The sequence below is a fragment of the Phyllosticta citribraziliensis genome, assembly GCF_038025025.1.
Source record: "Phyllosticta citribraziliensis strain CPC 17464 chromosome Unknown J3D65scaffold_4, whole genome shotgun sequence".
Classification (NCBI taxonomy): Eukaryota; Fungi; Ascomycota; class Dothideomycetes; order Botryosphaeriales; family Phyllostictaceae; genus Phyllosticta; species Phyllosticta citribraziliensis.
In genome coordinates, this window is record NW_027117341.1 from 178,707 (window position 1) to 193,324 (window position 14,618).

The 14,618-nt window shown below is 58.7% G+C and overlaps 4 protein-coding genes across 4 annotated transcripts; all 4 read right to left on the reverse strand.

Moving 5' to 3' along the window:
- Positions 1-235: 235 nt before the first annotated feature.
- Positions 236-3,156, reverse strand: J3D65DRAFT_275856 (uncharacterized protein). The gene has a single exon (XM_066795011.1). It carries the CDS (start codon positions 3,104-3,106, stop codon positions 566-568), a length of 2,541 nt encoding a protein of 846 aa, XP_066656594.1. The 5' UTR covers positions 3,107-3,156; the 3' UTR covers positions 236-565.
- A 138-nt stretch (positions 3,157-3,294) lies between these two features.
- Positions 3,295-7,374, reverse strand: J3D65DRAFT_618224 (heterokaryon incompatibility protein-domain-containing protein). The gene is made up of 2 exons (XM_066799630.1): positions 7,023-7,374; positions 3,295-6,955 (listed from the first exon to the last, which is right to left on the reverse strand). The coding sequence occupies exons 1-2, from the start codon at positions 7,177-7,179 to the stop codon at positions 3,627-3,629; spliced, it is 3,486 nt and encodes a 1,161-aa protein (XP_066656595.1). The 5' UTR covers positions 7,180-7,374; the 3' UTR covers positions 3,295-3,626.
- A 150-nt stretch (positions 7,375-7,524) lies between these two features.
- Positions 7,525-10,755, reverse strand: J3D65DRAFT_618228 (CCCH zinc finger and RRM domain-containing protein). The gene is made up of 6 exons (XM_066799631.1): positions 10,533-10,755; positions 10,364-10,482; positions 9,601-10,314; positions 8,399-9,489; positions 8,247-8,336; positions 7,525-8,187 (listed from the first exon to the last, which is right to left on the reverse strand). The coding sequence occupies exons 1-6, from the start codon at positions 10,595-10,597 to the stop codon at positions 7,867-7,869; spliced, it is 2,400 nt and encodes a 799-aa protein (XP_066656596.1). The 5' UTR covers positions 10,598-10,755; the 3' UTR covers positions 7,525-7,866.
- A 158-nt stretch (positions 10,756-10,913) lies between these two features.
- On the reverse strand, positions 10,914-14,280 carry J3D65DRAFT_618235 (P-loop containing nucleoside triphosphate hydrolase protein). The gene is made up of 6 exons (XM_066799632.1): positions 14,041-14,280; positions 13,903-13,918; positions 13,790-13,847; positions 13,082-13,731; positions 11,270-13,036; positions 10,914-11,219 (listed from the first exon to the last, which is right to left on the reverse strand). Exons 1-6 carry the CDS (start codon positions 14,046-14,048, stop codon positions 11,202-11,204), a joined length of 2,517 nt encoding a protein of 838 aa, XP_066656597.1. The 5' UTR covers positions 14,049-14,280; the 3' UTR covers positions 10,914-11,201.
- Between the last annotated feature and the right edge of the window lie 338 nt (positions 14,281-14,618).

The following is a 14,618-nucleotide window of genomic DNA, read 5'->3' on the forward strand; positions in this document are numbered from 1 at the left end:
CAAACACCGTTCCTCTCTCTCCCTCTCTCTATCTCTCTCCTTTCGTTCCCCGACAAAGTGCTATTTCAGTGATCATGATGCCCTCAAATGTTTCCCACGATGCCTCCACGTTCTCTGCCAAACCTATTTATCAAACCATGTAAAACCACGGTGCTGACGGGAGACAGACAAGGAAGGAGCCCAACGGTCCACTCCGTCCGCCGCACACCAGCATGATTGCTGGCTTTCTTGCCATCCGCCCGCGTCTCCGCATCTCTTCCAGAAGCACCGAGCAATGTCTAGTGTACCGCCATCCACCTGCTTGTCTTGCGCCGCCATTGCCAACGTAGGTAAAACCACTTTCAACATTACTCTCATTTGGGTTTGTCGACAGAAAGCCTGCGCAATGTCTAACAAATCAGTAGTCTTTACGTTCTCTCTTCTCTCCACGTCCGCCCGCCCGTCCATCCGTTGTACAAACGAATTCGTTCTTCCATAAGCCACTGCTGCTAAACGATCCCGCCTTCTTGAAACCTCTGCGTCACCTCGAGATTGAGGTCTCTCTCCGCTCACCATTACCAGAGCCCTACGCCTCGCTGGGTTCGCTTGAAGACGATGACACCGAGTCCCGACCTGCGCCCGCTGCCGGACTGCTGAAAAGCTCGCCCGTGCCCGTGTACACCAGCAGTGCCCGTTTGGCCAACTCTTCGGCCGGTGACAGAAATTCACCCTCTGCAAGCGGCTCTCCTTTCTGCTTTGGCTTCGGCTTTGGCTTTGGCTTCGGCTTCTCAGCGCTCCTCTCACGGCCGAGGAGTTTGTCAACCTTGCCAGGACCATGGCGCGCACTCTTCTTCATCTTCCCCGATCCCGATGGTCGCGGCATGGGAGACATCCAGTCTTCCATTGGGAAGTGCGGCGGCGGAGGCATTGGCGGAGGCATTGGCGGAGGCATTGACGGAGGCATTGACGGAGGCATTTGTGGAGGCTGAGGCGGCGGTTCTGGATCTTCCATGGGCCACATATCCATCGTGACTTGCCAGCCCGGCTGCACAAGCACGTTCCAGATCTGAGGAAGAATGATTTCGCCGCTTGGACCGACCAAGTCATAGAAGCCGTCGCGAACAAGGGGGCCGAGCACATCGACGTGTGAGAAGGCCTGGTTTATCAACTCCTCCACACCCTTCCATGTGCAGCTGATGTGCCAGGGGAATATGAATTTGCGGCCAACTGCGTCCTTGAAGGCGATTGGTAGCTTCTTCTCCTCGGCCTTGGGGGCAGCGGCAGCATCCGCTTTCTTTGCGGCTTCTTCCTTTACTTTGGCATCTTCTTCTGCTCTCGTTTCTGCTTCCTCCCTTGCTCTTTTGGCGGCGTCGAGTAGTTTTGCGGCGTCTTCAGCTGCCTTCTGCTTCTCAGCAGCTTCCTCTGTCCTCTCCGGTGCGCGCTGGGCTTTCATTGCCTCTTCGTGCGCAATTTGCTCATCCCGCAATGCAGTGATGCTCTCGCGGATCTCGAGGAGCTGATTGTTTTGGCCGCTCCTCCTTTCTTCTTCGGCCGCTTCTTTCATCGCAGCCAGCTCTTCAACCATCGCTTTGGCTTCTTGCAGAGCTTTCAGAACGTCAGATCCCAACTGTTTCTGTTGCCCTTCTGATCGCAGCGAACTTTGCTCGTCCTGAATTATCTCTTTGCTGGCACGCTTCCTAACGCGCTGGTCTACCCCGCCTTGGAGACGCGCCGTGCTGCGCAAGACCTTATTTTCAATCTTCAACTGGGCGCTCTGGGACACAAATGTGCTGAAATCCTCAAGAGTCCTTGTCAATTCACGATCAGGGTCAATGATGCGTCGACAGCGTTTCAAGACGGCGAGCACGCCGGAAACATCACTTGCCTGGCCCGACTCTTTTCTCAAAAGCCGCGATATCCACGACTTCCTCCGGCTTGGCATTGGATCGAGCAGCGACGCCGTCCAGAAGAAGTCGTCCGCGGTGTCATGCTGACATATTTGCGTTATCAAGTCTTTGCACGGCTGCGGGAGGGTCTGAAAGGTGCGCATCGCCTCTTGTGCAGCATGCTTGCGATCCAGACGCTTTGCGAGCTCCTGCAGCGGGTATTCCCATTCGCAAGACGTCCACTCTTCCGACCCGTTTTTGCTCAGCAGGAAGGAGCGTGTGGTTGCGACGCCATCCTGACTTTCCTCGTCGCGCAGGAGATGTGGAATCTGCGCATCACGCTTTTTCCGCAAGCTGGACTGCAGCTTCGGACGACGGGAGCCCTGTTCGACTTGATTGCGCAGGAGACGGTGCCAGAGTGGACTGTCTCCCAGATTCTCGAATTTGGCCGACTTCGTCGAAGAGTTTTCTGGCGAACCGTTCTGCCGACTTGGAGTGGAAGAAGATGTCGTGAAAGACTCTCTCCTTGAGGCTGATGACGGTGAGGAAGCTTCTGGAGACCCCCCAGAGCTTGCCGCCATGACGCCCACGTCGCTCCCCATGGCACTCGAAGATCTAGAGCCTTCATCGACATCAGAAGGGTCTTCCTCCCCGGGCACAAAATACTCCACCGCAGTGCCCGTGTCCACGAACAACTGGAACAACCCCACCAACTCCCTCACCCTCTTTTTCTTCTCCTCGTCTCGGTGTGCAACCTGAATACTGTACACCTGCAGCGCAATCACGACGCTGTTGTTGACGGCCTCCAAATCGCGCGTCACGGCCTCGAATCCGCTCTTATGCCGTGCCCAATCCACCTTGCGAAAAACCGACCTCTCGATATCGGCGGCGCGCAATTTGTAAAATTGACCCGCGCCCAGCGGTGCCGCCGCTGCCGCTGCATCCGCGCGCACCGTCGCGCCCGCCTTGAGCAGCAGCAGCCGCAGGCGCTCGAGGACGTCCTCGCACTCGGCGCGCGACGCGCGCACCAGGCGCAGGCCGTTCGCGTCGAAGCCGCGCGTGCGTCTGTTCTCGTCGATGACGCGGTCCAGCTCCTTGACGACCAGCACCGTCCGCTCGATGGCGGTGATGAGCTTGCGCGCGTCGGCCGCCCCGCCGTGGATGGAGGCGGCGACGCGGGAGACGGCGCTCGCGCAGCTCAGCCCGAATTCGACGAGCCCGACGATGCTGGCTGGGTCCATTGTGCGGCCATGCTATGTGTGGATTGGAGCCGGGAGGGAGGGGAGGGGGGGGGGTGAGGACCGAACGATCTGTGGACCCTGGAAGTGTACGTCGTGGGCTTCTGCGCATTTTATCCCAGCGGAAAGCTGGCCGCTGTACGAAGCTGGCCGGCTGATGAGCCCATCCAGTGGGGGCCTTTTGGATGATCGGCCTGCAGATGCAGAGCGTGCATGAGATGACAGACGTGTTCGGCTCCCGAGAAACGGTAAGTATGTTCTCAACCTGCATACGGAACATGGGCGAGATGACTCTTTGGAGAAACAACTCACGCCTTGTTTTTGTCGCATCTTATATCCGCGATTTCAACTAAAACTTTCTAGGATCGAGCTGTGAACAAGGCTATCAAGGTAGCTGGCAGCCATGCAGCAACGACAGACACCAATCGTCCCACGCGGATCAAGCGAGTCTTACAACTTGAACCTCGTCCTCTACACTTCCCCCAGACGATGATCTCGAAGCAAGTAACGACTTCTAAGCTGGCTATCCAAGGACAATCTCCTCCCACCTCGCCTTCCCCTTCGCGCCATTGCGAAACGCATGCCGAAAGACCTTGCCAACGCCCACGCGGTAATGCACGCTGCTCTGCACCTCAACCAGCATAACGTAACTGAGATCCCACTCCGACTGCTGGCGATCCAGCGGCACGTAGAACGACCAGGTGCCGCACTCGTCCTTGGTGAACTTCTTGGCGCGCGACAAGGCGAGGAATTGGAACGCCGGGTCGCCCCCGTTGCGCGGCCGGTGCATGTTCTCGCGCGCCCATTGCTCGCTCAGGATGATCGATCCGCACCAGTCGCCTGCCGCGTCCGCGATGCCGTAGCGGCGAAGCCCCGGGCCGCAGCCTTTGCTGGCAGAGCTCTCGCCGCCGCCGCCGTCGGGATCCGCGTCCGCGTTGTGGTCGCTGGGCTCGATGAGGTACAGCCACACCGAGTCGGTCCAGAACTGCAGCATGGGCGAGTCGGGCTCCGACTTGTACAGGTTGGAAAAGTCGGCCCCGTACACCGCAAACGGGCTTTCTGGCGCTCTCTTCCTGAACTCTGGCTGCTTGCCCCGGCGGCCCTCCAGGGGTCGTCGCCCGTACGGGTCCAGCTTTGGTTCAGAGCGGCGCCGACGCCGTGGGCCGGAACGGACGCGAGGCTCTTCCTCGTCTTCCAGAACCTCCAGAGGCGCTCGACGGCGTAGTCGAGGCGATGGAGGGGAAACCTCTCTTTCTACGTACCGGAGTGGTGAGGATGCGCGTGGCCTCCGGTGGTAGTCGTTCTTGTCTTCGAGGTTCCGCGAGCGCGACCGCCCAACGTCGTCATACTCGTAGTCCCACTCGTCGCCCCACTCGTCGTCCGCACGCTGCCGCAAATCTCCATGGCCAGTGCTGCGTCGTGGCGGAGCTGGTCTGAGGTAAACAGGCGAGGGCCGCCTCCGAGAGTCAACCATGTCCTCGCCAATTCGTGAGCGGAACCGAACTTCTTGACCCCTGCGACGTGGTGGCGGAGGCGGCGGAGGCGGGCTAGGGAAACGAGGGCCTTCTCTTTGCTCTCTCTGGATCGGTGAGTGCGTTCTTCGATGCTCGTTCTTGTCCTCCTGATAATCACGGTCATAATAAGGTTCATATGCGTAGTCGCCGAATCCACGCCAGTAGTCCTGGTACCTAGGATGTGATTGAGTTTGTACATCCTGGTCCTGATACCTGTGCGAAGTGGTACGCTGATAATCCTGCGCTGCCGACTGTTGCCCCTCGGGCGGCCGACTAGAGTAGTATGTCGTTTTGGCGCGCACCTCAGGCGGGGGTGTGCGAGAGTCTATGGAACCAGACTCGGATCCCTCGACATAATAATACACATCGAAACGCTGGTCATCGAAAGGCCTCATGTTCGGTCCTTCTTTCTGCTCTTTGAAAATATCCAGTTTCCGCTTTATCTCGTGGATTCCCTTCTCCATGTTCTCTTTTGAGCGCTCGAATGAGTCGTATCCTTTCCAGCGCAGTTCTTGGTCTTTCAGGACGCGTTCGCACGTCAACCACAAGGGGCGCAATTTGCTCTGGGAATCGCGAATGTGCCACTGGATCCACGTGTGCGAGATGAGCCACTGGTGCACGTTTTCGAGGCAGTCCTGGATGAAGTCGTGGCTAAAGTACGACGCCGAACCGCCTTCCCACCCGCACCACGACCAGCTGGGAAAGTCGCCACCGACGCGGCGCTTGAGCGCCTTTTGCGGCGTCCACAGCAGCGCGAGGTCAAAGTGGGACGTGGGAAGGCCAAAGCAGAGCGGGCCCGTCATGGCGCTCTCAATCAGGTTGGAGACGCCATTGAACGCCGCCAGGACGTCCGTCGACTTTGTCAGGCAGCGGCCGGAGAACAGCTCGACACAGTGCATGTAGAACCAGACGGGGCGCTCCTCGAGCTTGTTCAGCAGCACCAGCGGGCTCCGGACCAAGTCGAGCGACCAGGCCGAGACCTGGGACGCCTGCGGCGACGCGACGATGTCTTCGGAAAAGGTGGCCTTGCGGCACTGGAAGAAGACGCGGCCCTGCGTGAAGATGAGGCAGCGCCGCGACAGCAGACGCTCTTGGAAAGTCCACGCCCGCGAGTTCCATGCCGAGCTGGCAATCTGCGACTCGACGTCGCGCGAAATCATGAGGCGCACGCCCGGCGCGCAGCGCTCGATGACCTGCTCGCTCGACGCCTCGGGCGAGTCGAAGGCGACCAGGCCAGCTTTGGCGTTGCTGCCGTCGGCGGCGCAGATGGTGAACTCGGCGTTGCTGTAGATGCGGTCCATGACCTGCGAGTTCCACCTCCACGAGCGGTTCGAGTCCTGCACGATGCAGATCGAGTCGATCCACAGGTAGCGGTAGCCCAGCCGCCGCACCAGGTCCACGCTCGACTGGATCACCTTGGGCATGCCCTTCAGGTCCTCCTCGATGGCGTGCCGGAAGCCGCGCGTGAGCACGTTGTTGAGGTTCGTGAGCAGCTTCTCGAAGCCCTGCTGGTCTTCCTTGCTACCCCAGACGTAGCTCAGCGCGACGTACGGCTCAAACAGCGAGCCCTCCGCGTCGGAGTCGAGGTCGTCGTCAGAGCTGGAACCAGATGATGACGCCGCGCTGCTCTTCTTGCGGTTCACTGGTGACTTTCCCTTGGACCGCGGCGGCAGGCTCGTCAGCCTCATCTCGACAATGTCGAGCACGCCGAAATGCGCCGCCTTGGCCACGCGCTCAAACTCGTCCTCCTCGCGCTCAAAACGATCACCGCAGCTCCCCTCGTGCTCGTGCAGACACTGCTCCAGCCAGCTCCTGATCAGCGCAATCTTGCTCGCGTCCTGCTTGATCTTGCGCGCACGAAAGTGGTCAGAAAATGTCCACACGGCATTGGCATCGGTGGTGACGAGATTTGACGACTCGCGCGGCGTCAGGAAGACAGCAAAGGCGTCGGGAACGGCGCCATTGTCCCAGTGAATGTGTATACGGCGCGTCCGCGCCTTGATGGTATGATTCTTCTCATCAATACTGCGGCCGTCGAGCTCCCAAGTCAAAAAGCACTTGGTGTCGTTCAAATCCGAGCCGGCGAAGCCAGCTGGCAGCGTCGATTTATCGACGGATTTGCTAACGAGTCTGCAAAAGGGACAGCCAGCTGCGCGCGACGCGATCTCGCCGTACGAGCCGAGCAGAAAGCGCGAATTGGCGTAGCGCGGCGAGAAGAGCGGCGCGGCCTTTGCGCTGCCGCCGTCTTTGGCGAAGCGCGGGCGCCCCGACTGTTGGCCGTTCTGGATGTTGAACTGGGCGACGGAGAGGTCGAGGCCGCGGCACGTCGGACACGGTGCTGCGCGGCCGTCAGCCCAGGACAGAGTTGGGGACTTGAAGGGGAAACGTGAAGCGAACACACGTACCTTGCGCACGACTGCTGGCCTCCTCCTTCACCGCAGGCTCCCGCTTCGGCACGTCGAAATCGCCATTCGGCAGTTTGGAGGACGCCAGGTCCTCGTAGTCGGGCGGCAGCGGCAAAGTCTGCGGCGCCATATCCAGAAAACCGGCGAACAGAACCATGCGCCAGAATCTACTGCAACGAGCGGGAAGACAGTCGTGTCTTATCGCGCTGGCTCCCACACCTCGCGGAAGTGTGGTGGCTGTGGTCAGTTGGAGCACACCGCAAGGCTTTGCGGCCTGCCATTTTGGCCCCCTGCTGGCCTTCAGCCGAACGAGCAATTGTCGAATCAGTCAGCGACCCGCCTGACGTGCATGAGGGAAAGTCTAAAGAGGGAGAGCCGTGGTGCGCATGGGGGCTGAATCGATACTTCGAGGCTGAGGCTGGACATGATCAGTCGCACAGACTGCGGGCGGCGTGCATGACGTTCGGCAACAGGCTGTGCGGCATTCGAACAGATACATACAACTCGCAAGTCGTTAGGTTAGACAAGCAATGTCCAACAGACCAAAAAGACGACTAAGTAACTCACTGGAGAATTAGTCCGCCGCTCTTAAACACGCACATTTCAGCCAGCCTGCAGGTCCACTTTTCTTCGATGCCGCCTCATCATGAGGCTGAAGACCGCAGGCGGAGGATTTTTGATATGATGTGATGCTTGATTCGCTTCCTTCATTGCTTCACTTCCATTTCCCTTTCTTTGCCTCCAACACTTTCCCTCCAACCCTCCCTCCCTCCTTTTCCATACCATCCCATCCGACTCGACTACTGCCACGCATGCCCATCCATCTACTACCACACCACCCAACCTACGCAGCCATCCAGCGATCATCATCGTCCGCAACGTCCAGATTCTCCTGATGCTCCTGCTCCTGGTGGTGGTGCTGCTGCAGCGACTCAGCGCCGTCTGCAGCATCAACGTCGGCATCGGCATCAGCTTCACCGCCGCCCATGGTGACGTCATCTGCTGTAGACGACGGGTCAAGCGGCTTTGCTGCCGTTGAGGGTAGAGATTCTGCGGGTACGGAAGAAGAAGACTCAGAGGGGGGAAGGAGTGAGATGGGAGGGTTGGGGGCCCAGGAGAGTGTGACGGGGCCGATGGAGGGGATGGAGGAGGTTTGGTGCATGAACTGCAGATGGACAGAATAAGCAACACCGTCTTGTTTTCAGGGGGAGAGGGGGCACTCACGTTCTCGGCGACGTAGCGCTCCTTGAATGCGACGACCTGCGCGTTCTTGGCGTCTGGATACGGCTCGACGCTTTCAAAATCAAAGTTGTTCTGCGGCAGGCATTCACGTCAGCCACATCCCACACAAGACGAGAGACCGGACCGGCACTTACAAAGAGATGACTTCTCAACGCTTCGTCCCTCTCACCTGTCCACTCCCCGTCGCCCTCGCCAATCTTGACCACGACGCGCTTGGGCCGATTGTCAAGCCTCTTGACAGCACCAGCGCGAGCACCGCCATACGGCGACCCGCTGAAGCCGCCACGGCCGCGGTAAGAGCCCCTATGATACGATGAGTCGTAGCCTCTGCCACGCGGAGCCCAGGCGGCGCGGCCGCGAAAGGCACCGCGTCCGCCACGGCCACGGTGTGACGTCGAGCTGTACGGGTCGTCAGGGCTGAGCCCCATGCTCTCGGCTTCGGCTTCCAATTGCGCCAGCTTCAGCTTGAGGGCTTCCGTCTGCGAGCTCTTTTCCTCCGAGACAGGAGCCGAATCGCCGTCCTTTGCTGGGGCATCAGTCGAGGGAGACGCAGCTTTGGCGCTCGTAGGCGGCGAGGCGGACTTGGAAGCTTTGGACGACAGCATCTCGAGCAGCTTTTTGCGCTCTTCAGCGTGCGCTTTGAGCTTCTCTGCCACCTCGGCCTTTTGCTTTTCCGTCTCTTGCAGCTGCTTTTGCTTCTCGTCGTGTATCCTCTGCGCCTCTTCTTGTCGCCTCTTGACTTCCTCAATATCCACCATCTCCTCGTCAGGTTTTGCGGCATCATGTCCCTGTCCATTGGCGCCGTGGAACTCTTCCTTGTGCTGTTCCGGCTTGTACCAATATACCTTGACGAAGCGGTTGTCGAATATTACCTTTGGGCTGTCGTATGCGCGGCGGGCGGAGAAATAATCGTCATACTTGACCAGCGCAAGGCGCTTGTAAGGTTGCATCGAGATTTCTTCAATGTTGCCAAATTCAGAAAAGAATTCACGGACTGAATCCTCGTTAAACTTTTCTTCGGGAATCTGCTCGACGACAATCGTGGTGATGGAGCGGTCGTGGTTGGGTCCGGCAGAGGAAAAGGTGGCACGGCCACCACGGCCACGTCCACCCTCTCCACGGCCTCGGTGTCTCGAACCACGGCCGCGGTCTCCATTACGGCGATCAGAGCCATGGCCATTGAGGGCTCGCTCCGTGTCGATTGCGGCATTCTTTGGGTCGTATTCTAGAATTCGAGAGTTAGTGACTGGAATGTCGTTTGGGTTGGCCGATGTTTGCTGCAATCCCAGGAATTGCAGACATCGCGGAGAAGAGTATATTGGAAACTGAGTCGCACCATCTGCGGGCACAATAATTGGATCTGTGCCGTGTTCAAAAGGGCAAATGCTGCCCAGGGCACAAAAGCCCTTGGTGTCGTAGTCGCGACACCTCTGTCCGATTCTAGCCGGAGGCTGTCCAGGCTGCGGAAAGCCTGGCTGTGGAGCACCCTGGCCGAAGCTGTTTGGTAGCTGTGGCATGCCAGGAATGTTTGGAGGCGCGATTCCCAGTGCCTGCATGGCAAGCATGGTGCTCATCGGATTGTTGGGGTCGAATTGGGGCAGTCCAGCAGGAGGGTTGGGCATGAGTGGCATTTGAGATGCGTTCTGCGCAGGAGGCATGGAGAATTGTCCCAGTCCTGGCTGGCCCGCGATCCCAACGTCTCCACCCGCCCGTCCTCCACGGCCAGCTCCTCCCTGGTAGTTGCCTCTGCGCATTTGCTTCATGGCCCTGTCTCCGCCGACGCCACGACCGTAGTGAGAGTCTTGGACGTCGCGCTGTTCACTTCCTGCCCTGTCGCCCCATGTCCGCTTTCGCGACTGGTCGGCGTTATTGCTGGCGAAACCATTTTGGAACTGAAAGCTGGGCCTTCTGTTTGTGCTGGCGGGTCCAGTTGGTGGATTGAATGAAGGGCCGGTCGGCACGCTTGGTTGCGGTTGAGCAAGGTTATTCGAGGCGTCGAATGATTTCGTGCGAATCGCGTTCAGGACGTCGTCGACAAAGGGCGCGGCATCTGGCCGTGTCAGCAATTTTTGGTGGGCCATTTGGGATGCAAGGCTTACGGTCATGCAAAAAGTCCTCGAGGTTCTCCAAGCAGTTGGTTCTCACCTGCTCATCAGGGTCCTCGGACTTGACCAGAGCTAAAACATAGTCGGCAAGGACGTCAGAGTCTGCGTCAGAGCTGTTTTGGTCAGCGGTAGGAGCGGAGAGAGGGCAGGAAGCTGCGCGCACATGTCCTCCAGCCGCTTGACGATCCACTTCTTGAGCTGCGCGCTCTCTGCTTCCTCGATGTGCATCTTGGCGGCGGAATGGTGGAGCGTATCCCAACGCGACAGCTGTGTCGTGGGCGAGGAGGAAAAGGGTTGAAAGCTTCAAAAGCTATTCGCGACTCGGCATTGAATGGTTGAAGAGCTGTGGGCCAAACAGAGAGCTTTCGTGTGGCGTGCGGTGGTGGTGAAAGTGCTCGGCCCAAAAGTATCCAGAGACGCGATGACGAAAATGCCGCCCGCGCCTGAGTCGTCACGTGACGAGCCTTTCGCCGCGGCATGCTTGTCCACCATTCACCTCCAAAGGTATCCTTTAAATTCACTCATGGCTCTTTCATCACGTAGCAGGGCCAGCATTGTGTTCATGTCATTTCGATTTCTAGCGTCCTAGACACAAAAAAAGAATCATGCGGGAAAGAGGGCATCACGTAGCATCATCTATCGGCCGGCCGCCGATCTGGTATATCCTGCAATGCCAATCATCCGTCATATCTCTAGTCCGAACCTTTTGAGATACCTATGCCCCCGTCGTTTCTTCATGAATGAGGACACGGATGATGAGCATCCCCGATGATGCCCCGAAGACCGGACACATGGGCGGAAAGGAAGTCTATCTTTTTTCGACAGAAACCCTTTAGAGCTTGTCGTAGTACTGCGACGTGTTAGCATCAAATTTGCAATCAAAGGACGGGTGCAACTTACGTTCTCGTAGCCGGGAACTTCGACCTTGATACCCTTCCTCTTGCGCATCTCCTCGACGACCTGGCCGGGCAGGGTGGTCTTGTCGAGAGGCGAACCACCGGGCAGAATCTGCCAGTGGTCGAAGATTTGCTGGGGGAAGGCCTGGCCGGAGGTGTGGGAACGGAGGTCGGCGTTGAAACCGAACGACTCCTTGACGGGCAGGTAGGCCTTGACGTTGAACAGAGGAGTACCGGGGCGCTGGGCCTCCTCGAAGACGTGACCTCTCCTGCGGGTGAGGACACCGTAGATACCACCCATGGCCTGCTCGGGAACCTGGATTTCGACCAAGAAGACGGGCTCGAGCAGAGCGGGCTCGGCGAGCAGGGTAGCGGCGTACAGCACACGACGGGCAGTGGGGATGATCTGTCCACCACCACGGTGAATGGCATCGGCGTGGAGGGTGACATCCATGAGGTTGAAGCGGACGGAACGCATGGGCTCCTCGGCAACGGGACCTTCCTTGGTGGCCCACTGGAAACCAGAGACGAAAGAGTCCTTGATTTCGTTGAGGTACTGGACGGCCTTGGTCTGGTCAACCAGGAGGTTGGCGCCGTTGGTGTCGGGACCGAAGCACCAAATCTTGCGGGCATCGGTGACATCCCAGCCGTGCTCGTCAGCAAGGTAGCGAGCGCGGGCCTTGAAGTCGTCACGGGGGCCGATCTTGCCGTCCTCGATGTCCTTGGAAACTTCCTCTCCGAGGGGCTGAGCAATGACGTAGAGACGGTTGTGCTTGTTGGGCGACTTGGACAGAGCCTGGATGCGCGACTCGGCGCCGACGGTCTCACGGTACTGGACGACGGGGTCGGAGATGCGGAGAGGGACGCCGGCGTGGTCCTCCTCGAGATCCTTCAAGCAAATCTCGAGGTGGAGCTCACCAGCACCAGCAACGACGTGCTCACCAGAGTCGGAGATGTAGGTAAGGACGCAAGGGTCCGACTTGGACAGACGCTTGAGACCTTCGACGAGCTTGGGCAGGTCGTTGGCGTTCTTGACCTCGACGGAGCGCTGGACAACGGGCGAGACGGAGAACTTCATGACCTTCATGTTGTGGGCAGTCTCGTCGGTGGTGAGGGTACCAGACTTGAGCAGGAACTGGTCGATACCGACGATACCGAGAATGTTACCGGCGGGAACATCCTCAATGGGCTCGACGAAACGACCCATCATGAGAATGGTACGCTGGATGGACTTGATGAACAGGTCCTCCTTCTTGCCAGGGGTGTAGTTGGGGCCCTGAATGCGGACCTTGATACCGGAACGGACGGTACCGGAGAAGATACGACCAAAGGCGTAGAAACGTCCCTTGTCCGAGGTGGGAACCATCTTGGAGACGTAGAGCATGAGAGGACCCTTGGGGTCACAGTCCCGGATACCAACGGCGTTGACATCGTCGTGGGGACCCTCGTACAGAGTCTCCATACGGTACTTTTGGGCCACAGCGGGCGAGGGAAGGTGGAGAATCATCATCTCCAGAAGGGCGTCGGCGGCAGGAAGGAACTTGCGCATGACAACCTTGAGGAGCTGCTTGCCCTCGAGGTCCTTCTCGTCCGAGGTGAGCTTGATCTCAAGCTTGTCGAGGATGGTGGGGATCTCCTCCTTCTTGAAGTTCATGACCGCGGTGAAGATGCGGAAGATGGGGTCCAGGATGAACTGGTTGAAGGCACGCTCGCCGTTTTCGGGCTGAGTCTTGGTCCACTTCTTGGTCTTGGGGTTGAAGTAGTTGTCGCCCTAGAAATGTCAGATGTGTTTTTCAGTGAAGATTTCCAGACTTACCCAGAGACGCTCCGACATCTTGGCCTTGTCGACACCAAACTTCTTGGCGTACCTCGAAGCGAACTGGCGGACGGTGAAGGCCCAGCCGTGAAGACCGGAACCGAAAGCGACGGTACCCTTCTCGGGGTAGACCTGGACGTCACCGAGGACCTTGTCGAAGTAGGTGGCAATGACGACGTTGACCGACTCAATGACACGGGAGAAGTTCTGGTACAGGTCCTCCTTGGAGACCTGGAGCTCGAGCAGAGCACGGTCGACCTTGTTGATGATGACGACGGGCTTGATACGCTCACCAAGGGCCTGGCGCAGGACAGTCTCGGTCTGGACGCAGACACCCTCGACGGTGTCGACGACGACGAGCGCACCATCGGTGACACGCAGGGCAGCAGTGACCTCGGAGGAGAAGTCAACGTGACCAGGCGAGTCGATCAAGTTGATCAAGAACTCGTTCGTGTCGGTCTTGGCCTCCTTGATGTCCTCGGGGTCGTTGAGCTCGGCGTAGAGGGAGATGGCGGTCGACTTGATGGTGACACCACGCTCCTGCTCGTCGGGACGAGTGTCGGTGAAACGGGCCTCACCAGCCTTGGCGGCGGAGATGATACCAGCGCGCTGGACGAGGGAGTCGGTAAGGGTGGACTTGCCGTGGTCGACTGTGGGTGGTGTCAGCGCGCGGCGCCTCTCGAGGGCGGCTCAATGGGCGCAACTTACCGTGGGCAATGACCGACATGTTACGAATGTTGGTCGGCTTGTCCATGAGACCACGGATCTTGATTCATGTTAGTATTGACGTCTTTGTGCGTGTCTCGTCGTCGGCGACGTACCTCCTCAACCGTGAAGCTGCGAAGATCATGTTAGCGCCAGTCTCAAAATTCGACCAGGGCAGCTACAGCGGCCGTTGCAGCGGCAGAAGCGCGCGACGGACAAGCTGATGAGGATGCGGACAGCTGGGGGCGACTTACTTGACCATCTTGGCGGTGGTGCGGTGGCTTGTCTGTGGTTGAAAATTTGCCTCTCTCGAGAAGATTACCCCGCTTCAGCGAAGGTGCAGGACTGCCTTGACGAAAGAGTCGTAAAGGAGTGCAGGTGGCAGAAGGGCGTAGTGTCAGTCGACAGAGCTCGCAAGGCCGACGGTGCCTTTTTAAATGGAACCCTTCGAGTAGATGTCGAGAGAGGTTTGCGGAGGAGACGGAGGGTTGGGCGCGCGGTGGGATGCTAGGTTTTACGCTTGGCCGCCAGAGAGCGAGTGGGGCTAGCGGCTGGCTTAGCGAGCGGCAACGGATTTCTTCACCGCGGCCCATTCCAGACACCACCACCACCATCATCATCTAACCCTCTCGTCCATCGACGGTCATCCATCTCGCATCCACCTCTCATCCACCTCGTTCAAACCACCTCTGTGACTCACTCCTCCCTCGCCTTCCGACCACCCTCACCCTCACCCTCACCCTCACCTCTACCGCCACCACGGCTTTAACCCGCTAAGTCCGGTCCTCACTCTGGTCTGATCACGTCTGACCACCAAATTCATCGAATCGCC